The sequence below is a fragment of the Pezoporus occidentalis genome, unplaced genomic scaffold, assembly GCF_034315485.1.
Source record: "Pezoporus occidentalis ecotype Australia unplaced genomic scaffold, CSIRO_AGI_Poc_V1 ctg6, whole genome shotgun sequence".
NCBI classification, from domain to species: domain Eukaryota; kingdom Metazoa; phylum Chordata; class Aves; order Psittaciformes; family Psittacidae; genus Pezoporus; species Pezoporus occidentalis.
In genome coordinates this window covers 1,546,359-1,570,753 of record NW_026915943.1, presented here as the reverse complement: position 1 = coordinate 1,570,753, position 24,395 = coordinate 1,546,359, and the positions used below count along the sequence as shown (strand labels likewise).

Genomic DNA, 24,395 nt, shown 5'->3' with positions numbered 1-24,395 from the left:
ATATAGCCATTTGGCATATGAAGTTTCTGAACTGCAGATTGGTGAAGACTGGAAGCCTATCCCACAGAAATATGATTATACCTGAGCTCTGTTTCAACAGCTTTCCCAGACATATGTTACTGGCCAATCTCATGGACTGGCAAAATAAACCCCTTGTCTGATCCAGTGGTACTGTTCCTATGTTCTTATAAGGCCAAAGTAAGTCAACCGATATTAATGGTTTTTACCTTTTTGTTCTAAGAAATTGTGAATAATTTTACACCCATATGACTCCACTGTTGAGTCTATGGCAGCTTCTAAAGCCATAGATGATCTGAATGGTCCAGAGGCTCATCTTCAGGTCAAGAGGAGAGAGCAAATCTCATTGAAGTATTGGAGATGGGAGGTGGCAGTACACGTGCATGCCACAGTGCAAAGATGGATTTAAGACCAGTGACACATAAACAGGTTTTAAGCATTGTTACTGCCCTGCAATTTGCACCTCTGAATGCAAATGGCTGCAAGTTATCCTAAAGGTTGGTAACTGCATAAATCAGGATGCAAATCTGCAGCATGGTAGGACTCCATAACAACTATAGTGTTTCACCTCACCCTCACTGGAAGTTCATGTATGAGCAACATGCTCCTGGGCAGCTTCCATAGCCATTGATGCTAATTTACCCTCTATCCAACCTTTCAACCCTTACTGTTGAACTCTTGCCACTCTTTAGCACTGTCCCTTTAAAATAAGTGTTGACTTTTTGTTCCTTTCCAAACTTACTATGCTACAATGGTGTAATGAGATGGAGAAATAACTCTCCAGTTTGATTTTCCAGTTCAAAACCATCAACAAAGGGAAGAAGACCAATATCATTGACTCAATGCTCAGGATGCTTGAGCAGTATTCAAGCAACCTGGAAGATTTAATCAGGGAGCGGACTGAAGAGCTAGAGATTGAAAAACAGAAGACAGAGAAACTCTTGTCACAAATGCTCCCCCCGTAAGTACTGGTACTTTAGATGGTAAAAATAAGCCAAACCCATAGCTAAACTGGACAGAACTGCTCCCCAAAAGTGAGCAGGATTGCAGAGCTGACCTCCAGTTTTGGCAAGCACCTTCCAATCAAAGTAAGAAACTTCAAGCAATGCTTATTACAGCCATATAGAACCTTCTATTTAGTGGCAAACCTTTTAAGCACTGCGGGGCAGAGTGTCTGAGCTCTTGAGTATGTACTACAAAGGGGTTTGTGCCCTGCCATCTTTGCCTGTGCTATTACAGATCAGTGGCAGAAGCCCTCAAGACTGGTGGCACTGTAGAGCCAGAGTATTTTGACCAGGTGACCATCTACTTCAGTGACATCGTGGGCTTCACAACCATTTCAGCCCTCAGTGAACCCATCGAAGTAGTTGACCTCCTGAATGATCTTTACACGCTGTTTGACGCAGTTCTTGGAAACCACGATGTTTACAAGGTGAGAATCAAACTCTATGGGTCAAATACTTGTAGGTTTATTCTATGTCTCTTTTCCATCTTTTCTCCCCTATTTATTTATTAATCTAACGGCGTTTGCTAGGTGGAGACGATTGGTGATGCCTACATGGTTGCCTCAGGGCTCCCAAAACGGAATGGAAACAAGCACGCGGCTGAGATAGCCAACATGTCCTTGGACATCCTCAGCTCGGTGGGGTCATTCAAAATGAGACACATGCCAGACATTCCCCTCAGGATACGAATTGGGCTGCACACAGGTAAGCACCTGAACATCAAAGAACGCTGCAATTGAATTTCCAGCTGTGAATGCTTTCTCCTTTCCTGACCCAAAGCAAGCACCCTTGGAAGATGCTTTAAAACCTTCCACAGCAACAAGGGCATTAAAATGAAAACACAAACCCCGAGGAGGAAAACGGCTCAATGTCATCTGGGAGAGAAATTGCTCATTCTGTCCCAGTCAGGAGCTACATCAGACACAGAAGTCACAAGGGTTTTGTTGAAAGAGTGGCTCTTTGATGTGCCACAGGATCTTCACTGGTGTGACATGGGGACATCCAAGTGATGCCTTTTAACTCTGTTATGAAATTAAAAAGCACAGAAAAGCAGGCACATAGAATGAAAGAATGAAAGTTTGTGGAGATTTATTGCAGGCAGGACATAACTTGAAGGGTATGCAATGCCGCTATTAAGAAGAAGTTATGTTGTAAAGAAAGTAAATTATCTCTAATGTAGAAGTCGTCATCTATTCAATTAACAGGAAAGTGGCTTGCTTACAAAGAAAAGAGGAAGTTCTTTTCTTTATAGGAAGTGTAATTCAATTCCAAAACAAAACAAAACAAAGACAGGAGGAGTGCATCATGTAAGTGAAAGCACGACTGGGATTTTAATAAAAGGCATCTGCTGCTATGATAGAATCATTATTTTTAGACAAGATCTGAACCTTCATATTTTTATACCATAGTCATTCATTAATACAATTTTCCCAGCTGTACATCACCGGAGTTCTTCTGTCTTCCCCTAAAGCACCAGGTACTTGCCCATAGTGGGAAGCCAAACATGGAGTAAGACTGTCCAGGAGTCTGATTTAGAGTTACAGGAGGGTTTTGTCCTTCTGCCTATCCGATAATGCCCACATTTTTGCAGCTTTGGAATGCAAGCATTTTACAGAAGTCAATATCCCAGTTCCTGTTGTACACATGGGGAAACAAGAGCAGAGAAAAGGAAGTATCTCACCCAGAGCAGAGATAAAATCAGTATTTCATAGAAAACAGGTTGGAAAGGACTTTGAGGATCATCTGGTGCAACTTCTGGTATTTCATACCTCATATCAAAGGTTGATGTTTCATATCCCATGTTAAAGGTTGATATTTCGTATCTCCTAGACAATATATGTTATTCTTTTGGGGTTACCTCTGAAAACTAATCTCCCTACTGTTTTCTTTGCAGTTTAGGGGTCTTAGCTGGCCATTCACAGGAGCCTAAAGTGCTAAGGAATGATTGCAGGAGCGCTATGGGTTTTATACTCTGGCAGAAATTAGATGAGGCTATAGCCCCAGCTTGTCTTGCCCAGAGCAGGAGCACAAGCAGCACATTTTCAACATGGAAAGAGAGGAATTCGGTGCACAATATCTGCTGCTGCCTGTTGACAGCAGTTCTGCAACGTGTCTTCCATGCACCCAGCCAAAAATCTATCCCTAGGTGATGCGTATGGGGGCTAGCTATGTTCTTTCTCGGTTTTATGAACTCTGGGTATCTGGAAAGCAGTGTTGCAACGAGCTGTTGTGTGGTGTGGTGTGTAAGAGGAAGAGGGGAAGGAACTGGAGTTTTCTTTCTAAAGAAGCAGAAGCCAGATCATGTTTTGCACAGATCTGGCAACTTCACACTCTCGTGGGAGCAGTGAGAAATGTATGCTTCAAAACAAACCAGATCTCCAAGCCACTGAGCTGACAGCAGAGTTTGATTAACCCTGGACCCCCTTTCTCCTGAGGAAAGAAGCATGAAGAGGGAATCACCAGCATCATGAAAGCATTGAGGATGTGCTTGGGGAGAGGAGGGCTTTGCTAACACTTTCACTGCCCTGGAAAGGATGGAGAATGGGTGTGAACACCAGTTTTGTTGGCCAGCTGCTCTCTGGAAACTGGTGTCAAGAACAGCTTGTGTTCCCCTCTCTGATAAAGCAATAAATGCCATTTGGGCATAGGCTGCCCATGTCCCTCCATCTCCAATGGAAAGCTGCACCCCTGGGAACTGCTGCTGGTCCGTGCCCATAGCCCACTTGTGGTAATACATCGATGAGGAGAAGAGGACAAAAAGAACAGCGTTTGCTCTGCAGTTTCTGCCCTGCTTTAAACTGACCCTGGAGTCTTGGATCTCCTCTCTGGACTTAACTCCATGTCCAGCAAAACTCAGCTGACTCAGCTGTTTCCATGTGTGTCTCCATCCGTGTGTGGGATGGAGAATAGCAGTCAGGGAGAGCAGTGGTGAGAAAACAAGCTTTTCCAGAGGCTGAAAGGATCTGTTTATCAGCCAGGCTCTGTGGCAGGCAGCCCTACACTTCAACTGAGTGTATGAACCTCCACTGCACCACTGATGGTTGTTGCAGAGTCTTAGCCCAGCACCACTCATTAAGTGACCCTGCAAGCACTGGCAAAGGGCCATTCCAAAACAAACCAGCTAACCTGTATAATTAAACAATGAGGCCATAACGTTCCCATCACAGGGTATCTGGTTTTCCCTGTAACTTGCTGCTGTGAGAGATTTATGGCTGGAAGCTTTTGGATAGCCATTTGCCGGAGCTGTCTAGACAAGGGGGAACACACACAGGCAGGGAAGGCAGCAAGTGGATGAACTCCTGGATGCTTTCACCATGGAGGAGTCCTTTGGGAATGCTTACACTGTAAGGTTGTTTTTGAACTGATAACTTTGTGCAGCAGGATGGGCTTAAAAGCTGTACTCTAGAATGATTGTATCTCACTCAAAAACTCTTGCCATTTAGCCATCAGCTTTGTAGATACGATTTCTGCCTACGGCAGAGGGGTTGGAACTGGATGATCTTAAGGTCCTTTTCAACCCAAACCATTCTGTGATGCTATGATTGGATGATCGCATTGACTAAATAGGAAACCTAAATTCAGGCACCCCATAGAGATGTTTCCAGGAGTGTTAGGGAGCATGCACTCGTTTTGTGGTTGATGGAGATGTGGTGGACATTTAAGTGGACCCTGGAGAGCTCTTCAGATGCAGGAGTGGAAAGGGTCTCATGGCTCAGTTGACTGCATTGACTTGGCTTCCACCAGCTGTTGGCTGGGGCTCCCAAGATAAAAACACAGCCGACTCAGCTGTTTCCACACCATCCACAACCTGCTGGAGCAAGCCCAGAGGAGGCCACGGAGGTGCTGTGAGGGCTGGAGCAAGCTGCTCTAGTGGAAGGTCTCCCTGCCCATGGCAGGGGGCTGGAACTGGATGAGCTGTAATGTCCCTTCCAATACAAACCATTCCATAATTCTATGAGTACGTAGGAGCTCAGCTCATATTTGTGCTTCTTAACTGAACTGAAATTCTCCTCAGTGAGGACTGTTTTTTGAACCACTTTCTTGTGTCTTTACAACACCTATTGCAGAAGGAGCTTTGATCATTACTGAGATACCCGAGTGCCGCTGTCATGTCGTCACCACAAGATGAAGGGAGGTGATGTTGTGTGAGTCAGTGTTTACTCAGGGAAAGCTTTTGTGGAAGCATGAATTAAATAATCTCCAACAAGACTCTTTTTTAGTCAGTGTGAACACATTAAGGACCAGTTAGGTCAGCACTAGGCCCTTGACCCACTAGTATCAACAGTTGCGCTATGGAAGTGCCTATAGACTAGACCCTGAAAAGACTTCCTCTAGTGGGTATAACACCTCTCCTGAAGAACTTAAACCAAATTAGGGATTACTGATAATAATGGGAATTACACTAGAAGAGATTCTGAGGGGCAATGTCTTATCCAAGGTTGCATGGTACATTGGCAGCATAAAACATTAAATCATATTCTCCTGACCTCCAGCAGTCCCTGCATGCTGTGCTTGATCCAGACACGCTGTTGAAGTCCTTGTAACATTTTTGGTATGAAGCATTCTTCTTCTCTCTTTTTTATTCTTTAATCAAGTTTTGCTTCACCAGGGGGAGGTAAAATCTGCCTCACTTCTGATTGCATCCTCTGTAAATTACATTACAATCCTGTTATTTTGATTCTGCAACAACAACTTTTCAGAGGTGACAATAAGAGGGGCTCTTGCAAAGTTTCCCATAGCTTTCAGCTATGGAGTTTCATTGTCTTTAAAATGTGTTGGAAAACTATATGAAGAATCAGTTTTTGTAACTAAGAAGGCTAAAATCACTGTATAAAATTACACTGTCCTAAGACAAGTAACTGATCATCAGGACTCTCTTTGTCAGGGAGAGTAGTGACAGGACAAGGGGTGATGGGTTCAAACTGAAACAGGGGAAGTTTAGATTGGATGTAAGGAAGAAGTTCTTTACTGTAAGGGTGCTGAGGCACTGGAATGGGTTGCCCAAGGAAGCTGTGAATGCTCCATCCCTGGCAGTGTTCAAGGCCAGGTTGGACAGAGCCTTGGGTGCCATGGTTTAGTGTGGCCATGCCAGGGGGTTGGAACTGAATGATCTTAAGGTCCTTTCCAACTCAGACCACTCTATGATTCCATGATCACTTCTAAATTAAGCTATTGTTAGTATTATTGTTATGATCAATATTATTATTATATTTTAAAACTAACGTTTTGACCTACAACTTTTTTAATTTAAAAACCTTATCTATACCATCATTTCAGATGTTGTACTATGTTCACATCTCTTGTAAGCTTGCATGGGAAAAGTTTTCCTTGTTGTCAGTTTTGCCAGATCTTAATCCAGAAGGATTATGACATTGAAAGAGCACCCAGAGCCTGAAAAGACATCTGACATAAATGCATCCAATGGAAGGCACAGTCTTTTCTCTGCAGACAGCCCCAAGCCTCCTTTATATTGCTGAGAACACTCACTCTTTTTTCTTTACCTTTTTTCTCTCTTGCATTCCTTTTGCAATCCTGGTATCTCTAATTGTGGGTGATGAAATTTGGCATCTCATCCTCATCTCATCCACAGTCCAAACATCAGCTAAGACCAGTGCCCCACATGACAATTGGCTGTGCTGTTTGGCTGTCACGTATTATCTCCATGTAGGTTCATGTTCATGTAAATCCTGCACACATACCTCTCCCCAAGAACTTGGCACAGGTTCTCTGGGAGCTGCTTTGGAAGGGAGTGGATCTTGTCTATGGAATAAGAAATAGGGAAAATCAACAGTTTTTGGCTAGACAGACAAGCTAATATGTCTTCTTTCCAAGGAGGGGTCACAGGGTGGTCCAGCATGCTGCCAGCATCTCTGGACTTCCAAGGCTGATTGGCAATCCTGTTTCACTGGGATGCAGGGCATGTCACAAGATCTGAACTTTAGTTTTCTTAGATGGAAAATGAGGTCTTTTTAAAATGAGATTGTGGCAGTTCTTGGGCTTCTATGAATTCTGAGCAAATTTCTCCTAGATGATGGTGAACTGAGGTCCTATCACACAAGACCTTTCTCAAGCATAAAACACCATTGTGCAATACATAGAAATGCTAAATTTCTATTCATCTCTAGCAAGCACCAAGGCCAACGAGATCTTTAAAAATCCTTCTCCTATATTCCTAAGTGGGTTTTGAATACCACAGGGGAGTATGAGGTTTGTTTGTTGGTGCATCCCTTGATTCATGCAGTACCACCTGGGTTATAGAGATGACACATGTCTTTCAGGGCCTTGTGTGGCAGGCGTGGTGGGGCTCACCATGCCACGGTACTGCCTCTTTGGAGACACAGTGAACACGGCATCACGAATGGAGTCCACAGGCCTGCGTGAGTATTTGGGACAGCCCCTGGGGTGGGTGGTTAAAGGAACTTCTCAAGAGGGATGAAGAGATGTTATATAGAGCATTATTTAGTTATAAGCATCGCAACTGAATCAGCTGTGGAGGAAGGGGTAAGTCAAACAACAAAATTCAAAGCAGCCTGCGAGGAAGGCATCATCTTTCACATTATGGGTCTGCATTTAAGACCCTGCCTTCCAGCTACAGTCCTCTGATTTGGATCCCACCAACCAAAATCAACATGAATGTTGCCCTAGATTTCTCCTACATGGGTTGGATCTTGCTTTCAGTGCTGAGAACCCTTAATTCAGAGCTGATCTTGCGCAGTAAAATAAGGCACTTGCAAGGGTTGAAGCACATGTGGGCACTGCTTCCACTCTGCTGGAGGAGGAGAAAAGCAGGCCACATGCAACCAGGTCCTGTAACATGAAAGGCATCCTTTGTGATGGCTTTCACAATCAGTGATAATTCCATGAATAAGTGTCGGAAGATCCTAACAAAATCCTTAAGCTTTCCTTCCTCCTTGTTTTTTCTTGATGTCTTTCTTGATGGGTTGATGTTCAGACTATTTTTCCCTTAAGGTCTTACCTTTGTTTTTCTGAGGCTTCCAGCTGTAAAAGCAACAGCCTACATGCACAGAGCCAATAGTTGCAGCAAATAAGACTCATCTCTCAGCCAGTTCTTTTTGTCCCATGGCTGGAGATTTCTAGATATATAAAAAGAGCTGTTGGGCGAGAAACATTTACCTGCTTTTCAGTCATACGTGTACACGGATCTGCTGTTTGTTGCTTTGCTGTCTTTGGCTAATGGATATGCAAACCACAGTGGTTGAACTGTGAATGGCACAGTGGACAGCTAGTGACAGCTGTGTCAGAGCCCTCGATGTGTTCTGAATTTCACTTTGATGTTCAAGCTGTTGGTACAAGTTGGCTTCCAAAGGCAATGTCTCATACATTTTCATCCTTGATCTCTGGTCTCCCTTTTGGTATTTTCAACAGCTCTAAGAAATTACCCATTGTGCCTGGTTTTCAAGCTACACAAAGCCTCAGATACTCAGTATTATCTTGAGGTCTTGCCAGGTTAGAAACACATTGCAGTATATGTGCCACACTGGAACTTTTCCACTCTTCCATACAATCCCCACATTTCTGGCTCCAGTGATTTTGATTAGACTAATAAAGACTAACAGTCAGGCTAATCATTAATTAAGGAAAATTGCCTTTTTTTTTGTGATCATGGCTGGCTCATTTTAAGAAGCATGCACTTCATTTGGAAGGCAATGGAAAAGAGGAAATACTTTGATAGCAGATTTCAAATGGCAAGACACATACTTGAAGAATCCTGAGGTTTAGACCCTTGAAGTCCCACCGAGACTGGAGACAGCAGGAGCACTGCAGATGCAAAAGCACCTTTATACATTAATAGAAGTGCATATAGATAAGCATGTACATAGATATGCAGTAATAGAAAGACTGTAGGTTGGTGTCCCAGAAATGTAACTCAGAGCTGTCTGGTCTTCCTCTGCATAAATTTGTTCACCCCCCACCCTTCAAGGGGGAAGGGAATGTGATTGATGCATTTGAAAAAGAAGTTAAATGAAAACAACAATAAAGGAAACTATTTTGTAGCAAAATGTTTAGCAACATTCCTTGGCTTGTCCACATCAGCAGAAAACCAACAAATTCCAGTGAGTTCCAGCAATGGTTGTGAAGCAAACTGGGGGAGATGGGAATTTTACTCTTTTTGTTCATAGGCTGTTAGTGGCAGCTTATGGGTGGAATCAATTATTGGAAAAACCAAGATGGCTTTAGATGAACAGCCACATTTTTGTTATGTGCACTTGCAAACTCCATCTCTTCAAATCACTTTCAAATGATGTTGGGTGCCTGGAGCAGGACAGCTGGTTATCCTTCTTTTCTTTCTTGCTCCCTAGTTACTCTATGGCAATAGATAAAACCAGCATTCTTGATTCCAGCTGATAATGTTGCTGAAAAAACACTTGCCATCTTTATTGAGAGCTGGACTTCTACACTTTGCATGTTTAGTATCCCTCTCCAAGAAGACCCCAGTGTAGATCTCCTCTTGCCCTGTTATAGCCCTACCTGGAAAGATCCATCTATCAGCGTCAAACTCTACATAGAAGAGCACCACGCAGCTCCAATAGCTTCACACCTGCGTGCTTTGGAGTGTTTTTCCTTGCCAGTATGAAGCAGGGGTAATTTGCAGCATGTGTGCGGTATAGTGATCCAGCTGTTTTGCTTTCCATTCCCAGCTTACAGAATTCATGTCAGCCAAAGTACAGTGGATACGCTTCGGAGTCTAAATGAAGGCTATGAAATTGTACCTAGGGGAAAAACAGAGCTCAAGGTAAGAAGGCCAGGGCTGTATGAAATACTTCACACATGGGAATCTTCTTGCTTGAGGAATTTGCCTAATAAGCTCTTGTTTGACCTTCAATCCACCTTTGGATCCTTCCCAAGTTGTCCACATCCATTGATTCAATACATGAGGTAATTATTGAAAGACTGTGGGATCAAGGAATCAGCTGGATCTATTTATTTAGGACTCTATTTAACTCACCTTTGATAGAAGCTGCTATTTTCAGTGTCCAAACAAGACAAATAATTCAAAATATCACTTCTCCCCTTACACAGCCAATAGACAGCGGTAGGATCTTTGTCTGCCTTAAACACCTGCAGTAAGAGGTCTGAATATGATCTCAGGTTCCACAACAATCTTTCACAATGAGTGGAATCATCTCAACTTATTCCATGGCAGCAAGTGGAGATAAAAGGCAATTATTCCAGGTTTAGTCAATGGAAGGAGATGAATTGGCACTTTAGGAAATTATTAACCTGACTTTCAGGGTTCAGTTTATGTGAATCATAAATCATAGAATCATAGAATAGTTAGGGTTGGAAAGGACCTTAAGATCATCCAGTTCCAAACCCCCTGCCATGGGCAGGGACACCTCACACTAAACCATGGCACACAAGGCTTCATCCAGCCTGGCCTTGAACACTGCCAGGGATGGAGCATTCACAACCTCCCTTGGGCAACCCATTCCAGTGCCTCACCAGCCTTACATTAAAGAACTTCTGCCTTATATCCAATCTAAATCCATTTTCCCCTTCTTGAAAATGAGGGTTATATTTCCCTTTTTCAAGTCATGAAGATGAACGTCACTCAGGAAGTGTCTGTTTTCCTCCACTTCTCCCTTCAAGGGTCATTGATATCAGAGTTTGCAGTTCATCAGATGCCTTCCACCCATAACCATCTTATTTGGTAGAGCAAGCATCATTAATTGAGAGATTTTATGATAGTTTGAGCCTCCTCTTTTAGGACAGTGAAATTCAAATCATCTCAGCCATTATGAGAGAGAGCCCAAGATTTCCAGACATGTTCTGTCTCTGGATATATATGAAGCCCAATGAGGTGGTTATGTATGGAGCAGAAGGTGGTCAGAAAGCTGCTCTTTATCTGGATTTTTGTTTTCATTTTAGGGCAAAGGAGTAGAAGACACATATTGGCTAGTCGGGAAAAAAGGCTTTCTGAAGCCCCTACCTAAGCCTCCTGAAATAAAGCCAGGGTAAGTGTGACTTCCTCACTGTTCAATACATTCATTAAAAGGTCCTTGTTGGAGTTCACAGGCTGAATATCTGTCTTTCGAAGTTATCTGTTTGCAAAGTCTACATCATTTTCCTTAGATGACTTACATTTTCAGGCATAGTACTGCGACTCAGAAGTGTGTTTTCTTCAGTTCCTTAATCACAGTTCCCAAGAAGTAGCAAGCAAACTTGCTGCTTCCCCCCATATGGTCCTGAATCCCCTTCCTGCTCTGCGTGAGTATGGGAGATGTACAAGCAGGGACACTTCCAGGTCTCTGGTGTCATCTGTATGTAGGTGACACTCAGATTTTTCTCTCTTTCCATCTAAAGGTGTTTTCTCCTGCAGAAAACTCCAACCTCATTCACTATATAAACACGTTTCTTCCCTGTAAGGCTGTTCATTTGAACAGAACAATAAGGACACTTTGTGTTGTAAAAATATGTCACCCTTAGGCAACTAAAGACTTCATGATGTTGCTTCCATACAAGTGGTGGTAAGCAAAGATTGAGCATTTGAAATCCATTAAGCCATTCGGTAGCCTTGCAATGCTTGGTTTTGCAAGCAGAATACTCCCTGTTCAGCTGTCACATTCTGTATGCCTGGAAAGGATGTTGTGGTCAGGCCATAAAAACCAGGAGTGAGATTTGTTTGACAAGAACAGTGTGGTCACCCATATTAAAACTACTCAACCTTGACTCCCTTTGTAGTCAACAAAGAGAAATACATGCGCAGGGGTCTGATTTGACTTGCCTGTTTAGACATCTGCATCCTAAGATGAATTGCCCTCACAAGATGCTGGTTTTGTTGACTATAAAGACTAGCTCAGAGACAGATGTCTGACAGCAAACAAGGTCTGTTTTCACTTTGACTTTCCCTGAACAATCTTGTTCTAAGCTTTGCCTCATTTCTTCTTAGTAAAATGAAAATGGTTTTAATCTTCCTTTGCAGATAATGGTTAACTACTTGGGCAGTTGCATACAGGGCAGTCCATGTGCTCAGAGCCCTCCCAGAGCTTACCTGGAGTAGAATGGAATTAACAGTATTTGGGGCCATAACTTTGAAGTTATTTGGGTGTCAATCAGAGTGGAAGATAGAAGGTTACTGCAAGATAATTTTGAGGCACAGTATTTCTTAGGCTTGGAGGCCTTGATGAAAATGAGCTATTGGGTAATGTGTGTTGATACCAAAGATGCCTTATTCATGGAAAATATGAAACTGGGAAGAGTTTTGCCAGATTAGCAAGGTGGGTTGCCTTACCATGCAGCCAAGGAAGCACCCGGACTTCTACCCTGAGAGTAGGTTCTTCTCATGCTGGTTTTACCATCTAAAAGTCATGTATTAGGCCTCTGTTGACTGCTGAGGTTCTTTCAATAATCCTCAAAGATCCTGTCCTCTGGTCATTTGTGCCAAAATCAGACCTATGCGGGCCTGAGCTGTTTCTAAGGATGGATTGTAAATGACAGAAAATACATCAGGTCCACAGGGACAATGAGAGGAGGCAAAGAATTTTCCTATGTACCCAGGATCAGGGAATCTTAAGCATCCTTGTGTAACCTCAAAAGAACCCACCAGTAGCGCTGCAGAGAGGGAGGTGTCTGCTTTTATCCCAAGGCCCTGATCTTCACTGTTCTTTTGCAGTGTTTCTGTCCCCATAGCTCATCATACAGCAGTTGAACGGAATGTAAGAGTAATCAGGGGGAAAAACAAAGTTATATGAAACTGAGACCTAATGAAGGGTCAAAATGAAAGCTATACTGCATGGAAGCCAAATGTCAATGGGCAGAAAGAAGTAACTGGATGTTCAAGCAAGGCAAATATTTGGAGAATTGCCTCATGCATATGCTGTGCTATTATCGGGTAGATATCAGACATTATGTTCTGTTTTTCCAGCCTTATCTTGATAGTTCAGTTTTGTGCCAGATTATGAGAGGTTGAAGGTTGTTTCTCTTATATGAGTCAGTGTGGTAGATTCAAGTCACTGCCTCATACTTGTACAGGAGTTTCCACATCTATAAGCTCTTGAGCTGAAGAAGGAGGTACTGAATAAATTCCTCTCCTACTTATCTTTTCACCCTGTCCTGAAGCAACCCATCTTCTATTTAGGTCTTTCCTTTCCATGAGGTCCATGAGCATTTGCTTTTATGTTATGCTTTATTTTGTGACTTGAGTGGCCTAAACATCTACAGATGGGCAGTTGTGGTGGTCTTGCTGAGAGGTGATACTTAATAAGAGAAGGCTAATAAATTGTGTTTGGCCTCCTGCCTGTACTGGAGAAACACAAACCTGTTGGCCATGTATTTAAGGGTCAGATACTAGGGGTGGATATTCTGTGTGGAGAAAGGGGTCGAAGATGCCCTAAGGAAAAATTGAATCTAATAAGGGCTTAATAAAAATATCTGTATCTGTGTCTGACCCCATGAGTTATCTCATATGGACAACTTGATGAGCTTAGTTTCACTAAAGGTCTGTTAATGATTCATACTGCCATGACCAGTCATAGCCCTTGAAATATGAAGTTTTTCAGGCCTTCATCACAGTGTTTTATGTCAAAGGGAGCAGGTAACATTAGAAAACAGTGCTAGCTTCTTATTATTTCCCATGGCCTAAAACCCATCAGCCAATCAAAGCTGCAAACGCAGCCCTTAGCAGGAGGTTTTCCTGGCATGTGAAGTAAATTTCCCAGCTCTGATAGGCAGTCATGAGCAGATCTATGATTAAGTAGCTCATAGAGCTGTTCATAGAAGGATAAATCAAGCTTCATTATCCTATTGTGCTTGCCGTAGTCTTAGCACCCTAGGCACTGGGAGCTGTCCTTGACCTTACAAAGGTGAGTTTATATGCAGAAGGCAAACTTCAGCAAATTTGAAAATATGAAGTGTTTCGTTATGTGATTGGGTTAATACTCAACCTCAAACCACCATCAGGTCAAAACCTGCTGCACTATTGTGCGAAAATAGGCAGCAATCTCCTCCACTCCCCTTTGGATGAAGTCCTGCTGGGTGCACTCAAAGAACAAGACTTACATGCTTACCCATTTGTGGCTGAATTTTGCTGCTGCTTGCATAAAGAGGAATGAGACAAAGCATTCCTCTTCCTTCTCCAACTCTTATGATTTAATCTCATTAAAAGGTAGCATAGACACTTCCATATGAGCTGGTCATTTACACGTCGTAGAGTCAGTACAGAGAAGCAGGCACATCTAGGCGCAGTTCTTCTGCCCCACAGAGGACATTTACATTGGGATAGACCCCATCTACAGCCCAGCAGTGCCTGCTTCCTTCCACTGGCTCAGAAGAGAGCCCAAGGAATTTGGCTCAGATGGAGACATCTCAGCTGCAGGTAGCTAAATTCCAGGGAGATGAACCCCACCTGAGCTGTAGATTCCCAGAAGAAGCTATTCCTTCTTCAGCCCATCAGGATTATAGCCTCCCGGCTTCCCTGTCCTTAGGACCTACCCCTAAAGGCTCCAGCACTCACAGGAAGGTTTATAAACAGGGATCAATGTTTCTATAAAAAGGAAAGGTATTTCCAGAGCTGAGGATTTAGGTAAGGTGTGGAAGGACAGCTTGGTGAGGTGTTACCATACGTAGGACAGAGTTGACAAAAGAGCTGAAACTTGATTCTGATCTCCCTTGGGAAAGGCTGTTAAATTTGCACTAAGCTTTCAGGTAAAACTGGCTGTCTCTAGGGACAGTTAAATAGGATTTCCATTTGGAAATGTGCCCACAGCTCAGAGAGCTGAGAGCTTCTGAAAGCAGCACCCTTGGAAGACCAAGAGGCACAGAGGTGGGAGCTGAACTAACTGAAGGCAAGATCTTCACAGCAGTTTTGTTCTGCTCTTCCCTTTGATGAATGAGGAGGAGGATCAGAGGAATAACGGAATAATTCTCCCAGGATTCATCTTGTCTAATGTATTCTGGACACATCCATGATAGATATGTAGTTTGTGCTCCTCAATCAACAAAGTCATCCATCTTATCCTGGGAGAAGTGTCTAAGATGAGCCCTCTGGATGCGCCTGGCTATACAGATTACAAAAGATGCTTGTCTCAGAGCAGGCACTTCAGTTTGGGACAATTGAAATTAAATTAGCTAACCTCACCCTTTGCTGTAAGTCAAGATGAAGTGATACGAGAGGGGAATAAACAAAAATCAGAAGCAGACCCAATACTTGTTTTCCTTTTTCACACCAGAAGACACTTCCTTTTCAATCAGTCTCCGTTACGGTCTGTTCTTTATTGCAGATGAAACTGAACTGGTTCTTTCTCTAATGGCCTACATGTTCACTGCAGGTCTAAAGCCCATGGCTTACCCTTGGAAGAAATTGCAGAGTTCAAAAGGAGGAAAGCTGCAAAACTCATTGGCAAAAAGTCCTAGATCTGAGGTAGTAGCTGTAGGACAGTCCCAACGTAGCGCTGCTATTTAGTGCCTGCTTATGTGTTGTTCGTCTGCACTTTGCTGGTTTTAGTGTCATGCTTTATTTTTATTTGGCCAAAAATATGTATTATTCTTTTAAAGTGTCTCATTGGAAAGATGCTCAGAACAGCAGCAAAGCTGCCTAAAGATAGTAGTAACCTTGTTGGGTGATCTCCTATCAAATTTATGACCTCTTACCACATTCATTCCTGAAAGACATACTATCTTACTGTGTTTACCTGCAGTGTATTATCAATCCACTGGGTGTCTATGTGCATTGTGCCAGGATGAGCCTAGTCCATGGTAAACACAGAGATAAAGCCTGAAAGAATTCAAATTGCCTGTTGTTGCTTTCTTGCAATGTCTATCTCCTGCCTAGTGTAATTCCATATCTCATGGCGTGAAACAAGATGCATCTCTGTTATTCATCACTCTGGTTCCTGTGGTACAAGAAATAATGTGGATTTAGGATGATTTGGTTGGAATTCAGAAGTTACATGGAGTATAACAGCGTGAGCAAGGGTGCCTGATCACATAGGTGCTACCAGAACAAGGCTGGCATATGAGCAAGCAGACGCACACATGCATAGAGAGGGTCTGATGTCCCTTTAAAGTGCTCTATGTTTGGGCGGTTTTACATAATATTTCTGAAAGCAGCAATAATGTTTCTGCTCAATGTCTTTGAACCAACTTTTACTCGATTTCCACTTTCTTAGATGTAGGCAGAGGTGGATGAAAGCCCAGAGTGCCGAGATACAGGCTGGTTACATACCCCTAAGGTACACCATATCCAGCTGATATGGTGTATATGGAGCTCTAAAGCTCCATCCTGTTTTCTCACAAGGATAAAACCCAGCAGAGAACGTTTGGCTGTGTTCCTCTTTCCCAACCACAACTATTAAAGATTCAGGGGGTGTTATTAGGCTGTTTTATCTCCCTTAAGAGATTCTTAAATATTTGTATGAGGCTCTCCCTGTTCTAGAAACAGGGCAGAAATTCCTCATTTTTTATAAAAAGATTTAAATATGGGACACACTGTGCAGAGACCTGCATAAGCACTACCATATGTGAGCACTCGCTGTTAAACATAAGCTCCAAGGCACAGAAGAACACCCTGCAGATCTATACCTAAGAGCTCCCTCAAGGAGCTCCTCCAAGGCCAGAGACAAAGAGGATCTCTCAATTGGGTTAGCCCTGCTTGACAAACAATGCACATATAGAAAATATTTAGGATGTATATCACCCCCACACATAGACTTTTGCACTGAAGCAAAGCTGGTTAGCAGTACCTCATGGAGAGCAGAAGGTCCTCATTAGACCACTTGGCTCAATTCATGGGGAAATAGCAGAAAAATCAATAAGGCATTTTATACCTGGAGCTTTTCAACACTCCTTGTTCAATTCTTCTTGTGTGCATGAAGCTTTCAATGGAGGCAATTATGTCCTCAACAGCCACTTATTCCCACATGCCTGCTTGGTGGTTTAGTGGTGTTTCCAGCTAATCTATCTTAGACATTTTATAATAAAAGGGAATATGCCATCAATAACCTTGTTTTTCCTTGGTAGCAATAAAAAAAAACACTATACAAGGAACTCAGGTGTAGTGATCTATAGTCCATTCACCCAGTTTACAGTCCCATTACTCTGAGATGGTGAACTGTTAACAGTCTCACAGGGTCCTTGCTGTCTGTAGTAAGATAGGGATACCCATCTCTGAGTATTTATATGTTTTGGAGTATTCACCTGGCCTGGACTCTAGAGGAAGGCCTGCTTCTCATACTTAGGAAATGAATCCTTTAACCTTCAGTGAGTGACTATGGACTCTGCTGTCCTTGGTGGACACATTTTTGAACAGAAATGATGGTTCTGAATGGATCTGGATAAAAACATGCAGCAAAGCATGAAGATCACCAAAGTGCACCTCCACTTACTCCTGGCTATACCACTAGTGAGCCTTATACTTTGTCCTGCAGTAGGATCTGTGGCTGTAACATGGACCTGCTAAACCATTCATCCAAGTGGGATTCAGCCTGAAGCACCAGAAACACTTGTGCAAGGCTGGCAGATGCAGATCACATAGGATAAATCATAGCATCTCAAACACTGGTAGACAGCATCCTCAGGCACCCAAATCTCATCCCCAGCATCTTACAGTGCTTCTGACCTGGAGAAAGTGCTTCTTTCCTTCAAGGCCCAACAAAGAACTATCCCATAGAGATATTAATGATCCCTTGTGATCTCACTTTGGAGATGAGGCATAGATCCCATGTAGTCAGTCAGAGTTCATTGTGGAGTTCAAAGGGATGAGATTACACCCCAATTGTTATTGGTAGCTGCTGTGTCTATGGAGGGATCCAGGATGTATAAATCTTAGCATCACCTGTATTGCTCTTTGCTGACTTTACATGTATCAGCATACAGGTTGTGTGTCCTCCAAGGACAAAGGACCCGTCTGGGATCACCTAAAAGTCCTGAGGCTCAAATTTTTAAGTTATCTTCTGTTCTTTTACTTTTCTCCTCAAGACTTTGCCTCTCCCTTTATTCTGGCTTCCTATACCATGAACTCAGCTTAGTGAAAAGAGATCCCTCCAGGTTCTTTCTTCTTCATTGCATCTTGCTGGACAAGCCATAGACTAGCAAGGTGTGACTGACCAGCAGTCATTTAGGACAGGGTTTTTGGTTAAGATTCTCTCTGCCCTTAAAGGTGAAACCCCCACAGAAACTCCACCCCCACTGCAAGATTGATCTCAGATGATTTTGTCTGCATGATCTATTCAAAAATTAAAACCACAACTGCAGAGACCAAACATTCATTTCTGCTAGTTTTTTCTCCCCATTATATCTTTCTTTTCTTCCTCATTTCTTCCACTCTGTATCAGCTACTTCTTCTCTTTTGGCATGCAGGGACATCTCCCAGCAACACACCAGAAGAGACATCTTCTTTGTCCAACACCAGAAAGGCCTAAAAAAACAACTAACCAAACAATACCCCCAAACCAAAACCAAATTATGTATTTATTTTCCTTGTTTCCTTATGGTCTATTTTAGATAATTATTGACAAGGGCATTAGTTCTTTCTTATAAAGTTCAATGAAAGAATGTTCAGGGTGGATCCTCCATTGAATCCTAAATCACATTGGATTGATACATTTAGGTGATTTCTTAAGATTCAGCAATTTGCCTTTAGATCCCTTTCCTGCTTTTTTCCTTGCCTGTTCCAATGCCTGAGCACCCTCTGGGGCAGGAATTGTTCCTCAGCTCCATCTAAACCTGCCCTGGTGCAGCTTGAGGCCGTTTCCTCTTGTCCCATCCCTTGTTCCTTGGGAGCAGAGCCCAGCCCCTCCTGGCTCCATCCTCCTCTCAGGCACTTGTAGGGAGCGATCAGGTCCCCCCTGAGCCTCCTCTTCTCCACACTGAACCCCCCAGCTCCCTCAGCCCTTCCCCATCACACTTGGGCTCCAGGCCCTCCACCAGCTCCACTGCCCTTCTCTGGCCCCACTCCAGCCCCTCAATGTCTCTCTTGTAGTGAGGGGCCCAGAGCTGAACACAGGATTTGAGGTGCAGTCCCACCAGTGCCCAGTGCAGGGGCACAATCCCTGCACCCCCAGGTCCTTTTCCATGAGCAGTTTCCAGCCACAATTCCCCAAGCCTGGAGCTTTGCACGGGGTTGTTGTGACCCAAGTGCAAGACCCACCATTGAGCTCTGTTGAACGTCATACAATTGGCTTGTCCCATTGATCCGGCCTATCCAGATCCCTCTGAAGAGCCTTGCACCCTTAAGCAGACCAACACTCCAACTTGGTGTCATCTACAGATTTACTCTGTTCTATAGTAATTGCTTGTTCATGTGCACACCAATGGTGTTTCCAGTTTAAAACCATATATATGTATGCACAATTTCTCAACTACTTGTTTTTAATATAGCTATAATGGTGTTAGTGGTATGGGTTAGCATTTGGGTCTTTATTTTGGTTTACAACAGCAGTAATATGTTCTTCTATTATACACAAGGAGTTTGATTTCATATGATGCTTTGTAGGACAGGACAGCTGCAGAGTTGAGACCTCCCTAAAGCTCTGCCATTCACTCAGCTTCTGGCTTCCTACAGGTCCTTGATGTTTGTTTTGTATCTGAAACCCCATTCTGTCATAATAAATCTATGCCCACTGACAGATGGTAGAACCTGGGCATCATGGACACTTGAAGCACCAAAGCAAATGGTAGCCTTCAGCTCCATCACATCAGTTTACTAGCCTGGATAGAGATAGTCTCTGAATTAGCCCAGCTCTTAAGTCCTGGTTCTCAGCAGAGCTCATTCTGTCAGGAGCAGTGGCAGCAAAACCACACCTGGATCTGAGATGAATGTCAGCTCTTTCTGGTTCTCTCCCCATCCTGTCTTGGGCTTGGTGAGATCATGGGGTTGTCTGAGCGGCTGGACCCTCATATGTCTCATTGGTGGCAGTGAGTGGCCTCAAACCCAGAAAAGCCCAGCTGATTGAATAAATAATAATAAATAATAATAGGTAATAATAAATAATAAATGACTATAATAAAAAATAATAAATAATTATTATTAATGAAAAGGAATCTCTTTTATTACCAGCTAGGGACTTTATGAGACTTCTGATGCAGTTAGGAATGTTTTTCAGGAGCAGCTGAAGCCCTCTGGTTGTTTTTATGCAAATAGAATTAGCATTGCTAAAGTGGATGTCCTTGGATGAAACCTCTATGTATCCCATTAACCCATGCAACAGCTCCAGCAGTTGTATGGTCTTTTGGGACCACATCCCTGCAGCTCTTTACCACCACCCCTGCTTGCCCGATGCCTCTTGATGGCTTTGAGAACATTTAATGGTTTTGCTTTGTCAGACACAAAATGTTGCAGGACGAAAGGTGATTCCTTAGTGAGCAGGGTTGGTAACTCCTCCTCCTCTCTCTTTTACAGTCGCAAGTGGCCAGATGTACTGGCCAGGAAACTCAAAACTGTCCTGAGGGTCACAAAGAGGACACTGGCAAAAGCAACCCTTACAGAGATGGGGAGCATAAAGGAGGACAAAATGAGTAGTGAAGAAGAAGACATCTGAGAAGATCACAGCAAAGAACTAATGAGGTCAGAACGGACACCTTGAAGCCAACCCAGCAGAGGAGCTCACACCCTCCATTTAATTCCCTTCCAGCCAAAAGCAGTATAATCGATGAAGCCTCTTAGCTCTTGTAGAGGTTGAACCTCCGCAGGTAGATGAATCCTGACCATCATCTCTTGTGAAACTGGGCACCAGCTCAGAGCTGCATGTGTGCATTTTCAGCAGGGGTCCACTGGGGAGGAAAGCAATGGTGATGGTAGTGCCAGCTCTTCATCAGCATCTGACACAAGGATGAGCTTAAAGGATACTTTAGCTAGGTCTGCATGGCAGCACAAACACATCCAGCTGCGTTTAGGCCTGGTTTCAAACAATAATGCCAAGTGCTAAAGTGGTTTAACTGTTTTGCATTCAATAGATTGTTGCTGCTATTGTAGGAAGCTGGTTTCATGAAATTCAATGCCATTTGGGAGAAAAGGGTTTTGACAGCAGCAAAAAAAACTTTTTACTCTGCCATAAGGGGAAATTTTGAATCAAAATGTTTTGTTCCTGTATGTCAATTTAAGCTGAAACATTTTCTTTTCAATTGACATTTCAGCTGCAAATGTCATTTTAACGCCATTTTCAAGCTGAAATGACAGTTTGGAAATGAGGCAGCTTGGTATGAATCAATATTTGTTTCCAAATGCCAAAATGATTCTGCTCAAAATGTCAAAATATGTCATCTTTGCAATTCCAGATCAAAACTGGAAGAACATTTTGTTTTGCTTTACATACACATGTAGCACATCTAAAACATTTCATGCTTTTCATCCCGAAGCAGGATGAAAATGGAATGCCAGGATATTGGAAAACTGAGATGCAGAGAATGACATTCTGCAGTTCCTTTAGCTGAGTAATACTAATAAGAGATGAATCTTCTTTCCTGCAGAACTGGGGCTCAGGGAACAGAAAGTACATCAGTTAGGCAGTGCAAAGCCTGAAACACATCACTCTTCTTCCTTCCCTATCTCCAAATGGTCTAAAGGCACTTGTCTTCAAAGTAAGCCTCCCAGTGGGTAGAAATACCCTTCTGCAAAGGGACAGCACTTGGCTTCACACAGCACACTTCACCAGGGTTGAATCCTTTTGTTGTTGGCCACTTCTTCTTCCAGGTTTCTTACTCCTGTTTATCATCTGGCTTCTAACAGGCTTCTGGGAATTGCTGTTCTCTCTTCTGCAAGGCTGCAGGGAAGAGCAGATATGGTAATTTTAGTCAATATTACCACCAGAATGTGCTCACTGAAAACACGGAGACCTTTCCCAAGCTCAGTTTGAACTCTTCTCATCAGAGTGAGCACAGTGGATTTTTATCACTCAGATGATGACTAAGAGCCAAAAAGCACTTGCCAAGCCTGCTTGGGTTGTTGCAAATGTCTTCATGAAATGAGGCAAGCCAGAATCCAGATACTATTTTCACACTAATTCACCATAGCAAGTACAAAACATGTGCGCTGTTTGGAGTTTAAACCTCTGAAAAGCAGAGATAGAAGGGAAATTCATCTATGGTCTTTAATAATGAGATCTGACTCCGGTGCACCTGGTTTTGTGAAAGAAACTTGTCTATTTAGTGATGAGAGTTGATATGCCAGGTGGGAGAAGTTATCTGTCCTACAACACTTGGGCTGTCAGACAGGACTTAGGAAAGCTTTCACCTTCTGCACTGTGCTCACCGTCCACTTGCAAATCCATCCAGGAATGATGTCCTGTGGAAGAGACCTGGGCCAGGCAATTCTGTTACCGATATACCTCAATATAGTTTCAGGGAGGGATGGTATCTGGATTGGTCTGTGAAAAAGTGAGTTTAAAATCAAACTATTCCTGCATAATTCATGTATTTTCTATTATTTTCCATGTTAAAAACATGGATCAGTGCTGCTCTGTTATGAAGTGGTGTGGGTTCAATTCCCTGAACTTCTGTCTTGGCTGAAGAGAACTGGAAGATGTGGCAGGCAGAAAGAAGAGACCTTAAGACTCATCCAGCTCCAACCCCTGCCACAGGCAGGGACCCCTTCCACTAGAGCAGCTTGCTCCAAGCCCCTGTGTCCAACCTGGCCTTGAACACTGCCAGGGATGGGGCAGCCACAGCTTCTCTGGGCACCCTGTGCCAGCGCCTCAGCACCCTCATAATGAAGAATTTCTTAGGCTCTTCCATGTGGATACCTCTGTGCCTGCTGGGTTTCTCAGCTCCCACCACAGTTCATGGAGATCAAGTTGAAAAGTCCAAGGAGCCTCATGACCCAGCTAAGCCCATAATGGGTACCTACATGTGGCTAGCACAGTCTTCGTTAAAGCAATGGGAACCTGATGCATGCAGAGATACCCAAACAGAGATATCTGCGATAGAATTCAGCTGCTGAAATACCGGTTCTTAATGCCATTCATTAGGAGATGCACCAGAGTACCTACAACATCCAACAAAGCCAAGACACAGGACTGCCTATAGGGATGCTGGGGAGGGACTCTTCATTAGGAACTGTAGTGACAGGACAAGGGATAACAGGTTAAAACTGAAACAGGGGAAATTTAGATTGGATATAAAGAGGAAATTCTTTACTGTTAGGGTGGTGAGGCACTGGAATGGGTTGCCCAGGGAGGTTGTGAATGCTCCATCCCTGGCAGTGTTCAAGGCCAGGTTGGACAGAGCCTTGGGTGCCACGGTTTAGAGTGAGGTGTCCCTGCCCATGGCAGGGGGTTGGAACTGGATGAACTTAAGGTCCTTTCCAACCTGAACTATTCTATGATTCTATGATTCTATGACTGGATCCTTTTGCAATGGAGTTGGAGACGAGATAGCAGACCATAAGATCTGAAATAATACTGGACAGGTATGTTTAATGAGATACGCTTTTTGGGTGCCTTAACCCAAAACTGAATCCATTCCTGGATATCTGCATGCAGATGGATGAACCATACCATGAAAGTGTTTGCTATCAACTCTAACAGGAGCTGTGCTGATCAGCTCAGACAAAGAAACATCATGAATGGATAAAGTCAAGTTGGATGAACCTCACTCCCACATAGTTATCATCAAAGGTTCCAGAGGAGGTGCTGGACCCCCTGACCTTTTCCCTGGGCCTGGAAACTGCCACATGGATTCTCTACATGGGTAAACCCTCTCAGAAACACTTTTTTCCCAGCACACAAGTAAAATGGATGCAAAGGAAGATACATACAAGCAGAAAACAAAATCTGTGATGCAATTTGACCCCTGGAAAAGCTTCCCATTGATCCATATAGCTGGCAATATGACAGTGAGCAGGAGGGACAGCAACCTTCTGTTTCTGATATATATATCATATTAAATACTTCTAACAACAAAACCAAAACCAACACACCTCTTGAGTGTACTACTATACGTATATTCTCCTTTTCAAGATCTACACATATGTACATATATATTTCAGTTTTGGGGTACCTTGTTTTTTATTTCATACATAACCACCAAGAAATAATGTTTTGAGTATGAGTTTTTGTTAGTCCAAAACAAGACCATGTTAAGAAAATGCTGGGTAGCCAAAACCTAAATTTTCCAGCTGAAGATGATTTAAACAAGAGGATTTCAATCCGCCCTTCTGTCCACAGTTTTGGGATTCTTTCTTCAGCCTGTAGTCTTCTAAAATAAACAACATTCCTTGAATTTATTTAGAAAAGAAATAAAATAGTAAATCTGTGGGAAAGGGTAGGAGAGAGGCAAAGTTCTAATCACTGACGACTTCAGTAATCCCCAGATAATTCTTCATTCTCTTTGAAGCCAGTGGTATTTTTTCCCTCTTAATTTCAACAGGAAGAGGCCAAGGACTCATCCCTGAGTGTGATAACCTCTGCTGTTAGAAAGCCA

The 24,395-nt window shown here is 43.1% G+C and overlaps 1 protein-coding gene across 1 annotated transcript in view; it reads left to right on the top strand.

Annotated features, from left to right (window-relative positions):
* Positions 1–22,006, top strand: part of GUCY2F (guanylate cyclase 2F, retinal) — a 44,948-nt gene extending 22,942 nt beyond the window's left edge. Inside the window, exons 12-18 of the mRNA XM_062639253.1 lie at positions 816–979; positions 1,258–1,450; positions 1,553–1,727; positions 7,301–7,399; positions 9,683–9,777; positions 10,914–10,999; positions 20,380–22,006. Of these exons, the coding sequence (XP_062495237.1) occupies positions 816–979; positions 1,258–1,450; positions 1,553–1,727; positions 7,301–7,399; positions 9,683–9,777; positions 10,914–10,999; positions 20,380–20,518 (951 nt within the window). The 3' untranslated portion in view covers positions 20,519–22,006. The remainder of the gene's footprint in view (positions 1–815; positions 980–1,257; positions 1,451–1,552; positions 1,728–7,300; positions 7,400–9,682; positions 9,778–10,913; positions 11,000–20,379) is intronic.
* Positions 22,007–24,395: the final 2,389 nt, after the last annotated feature.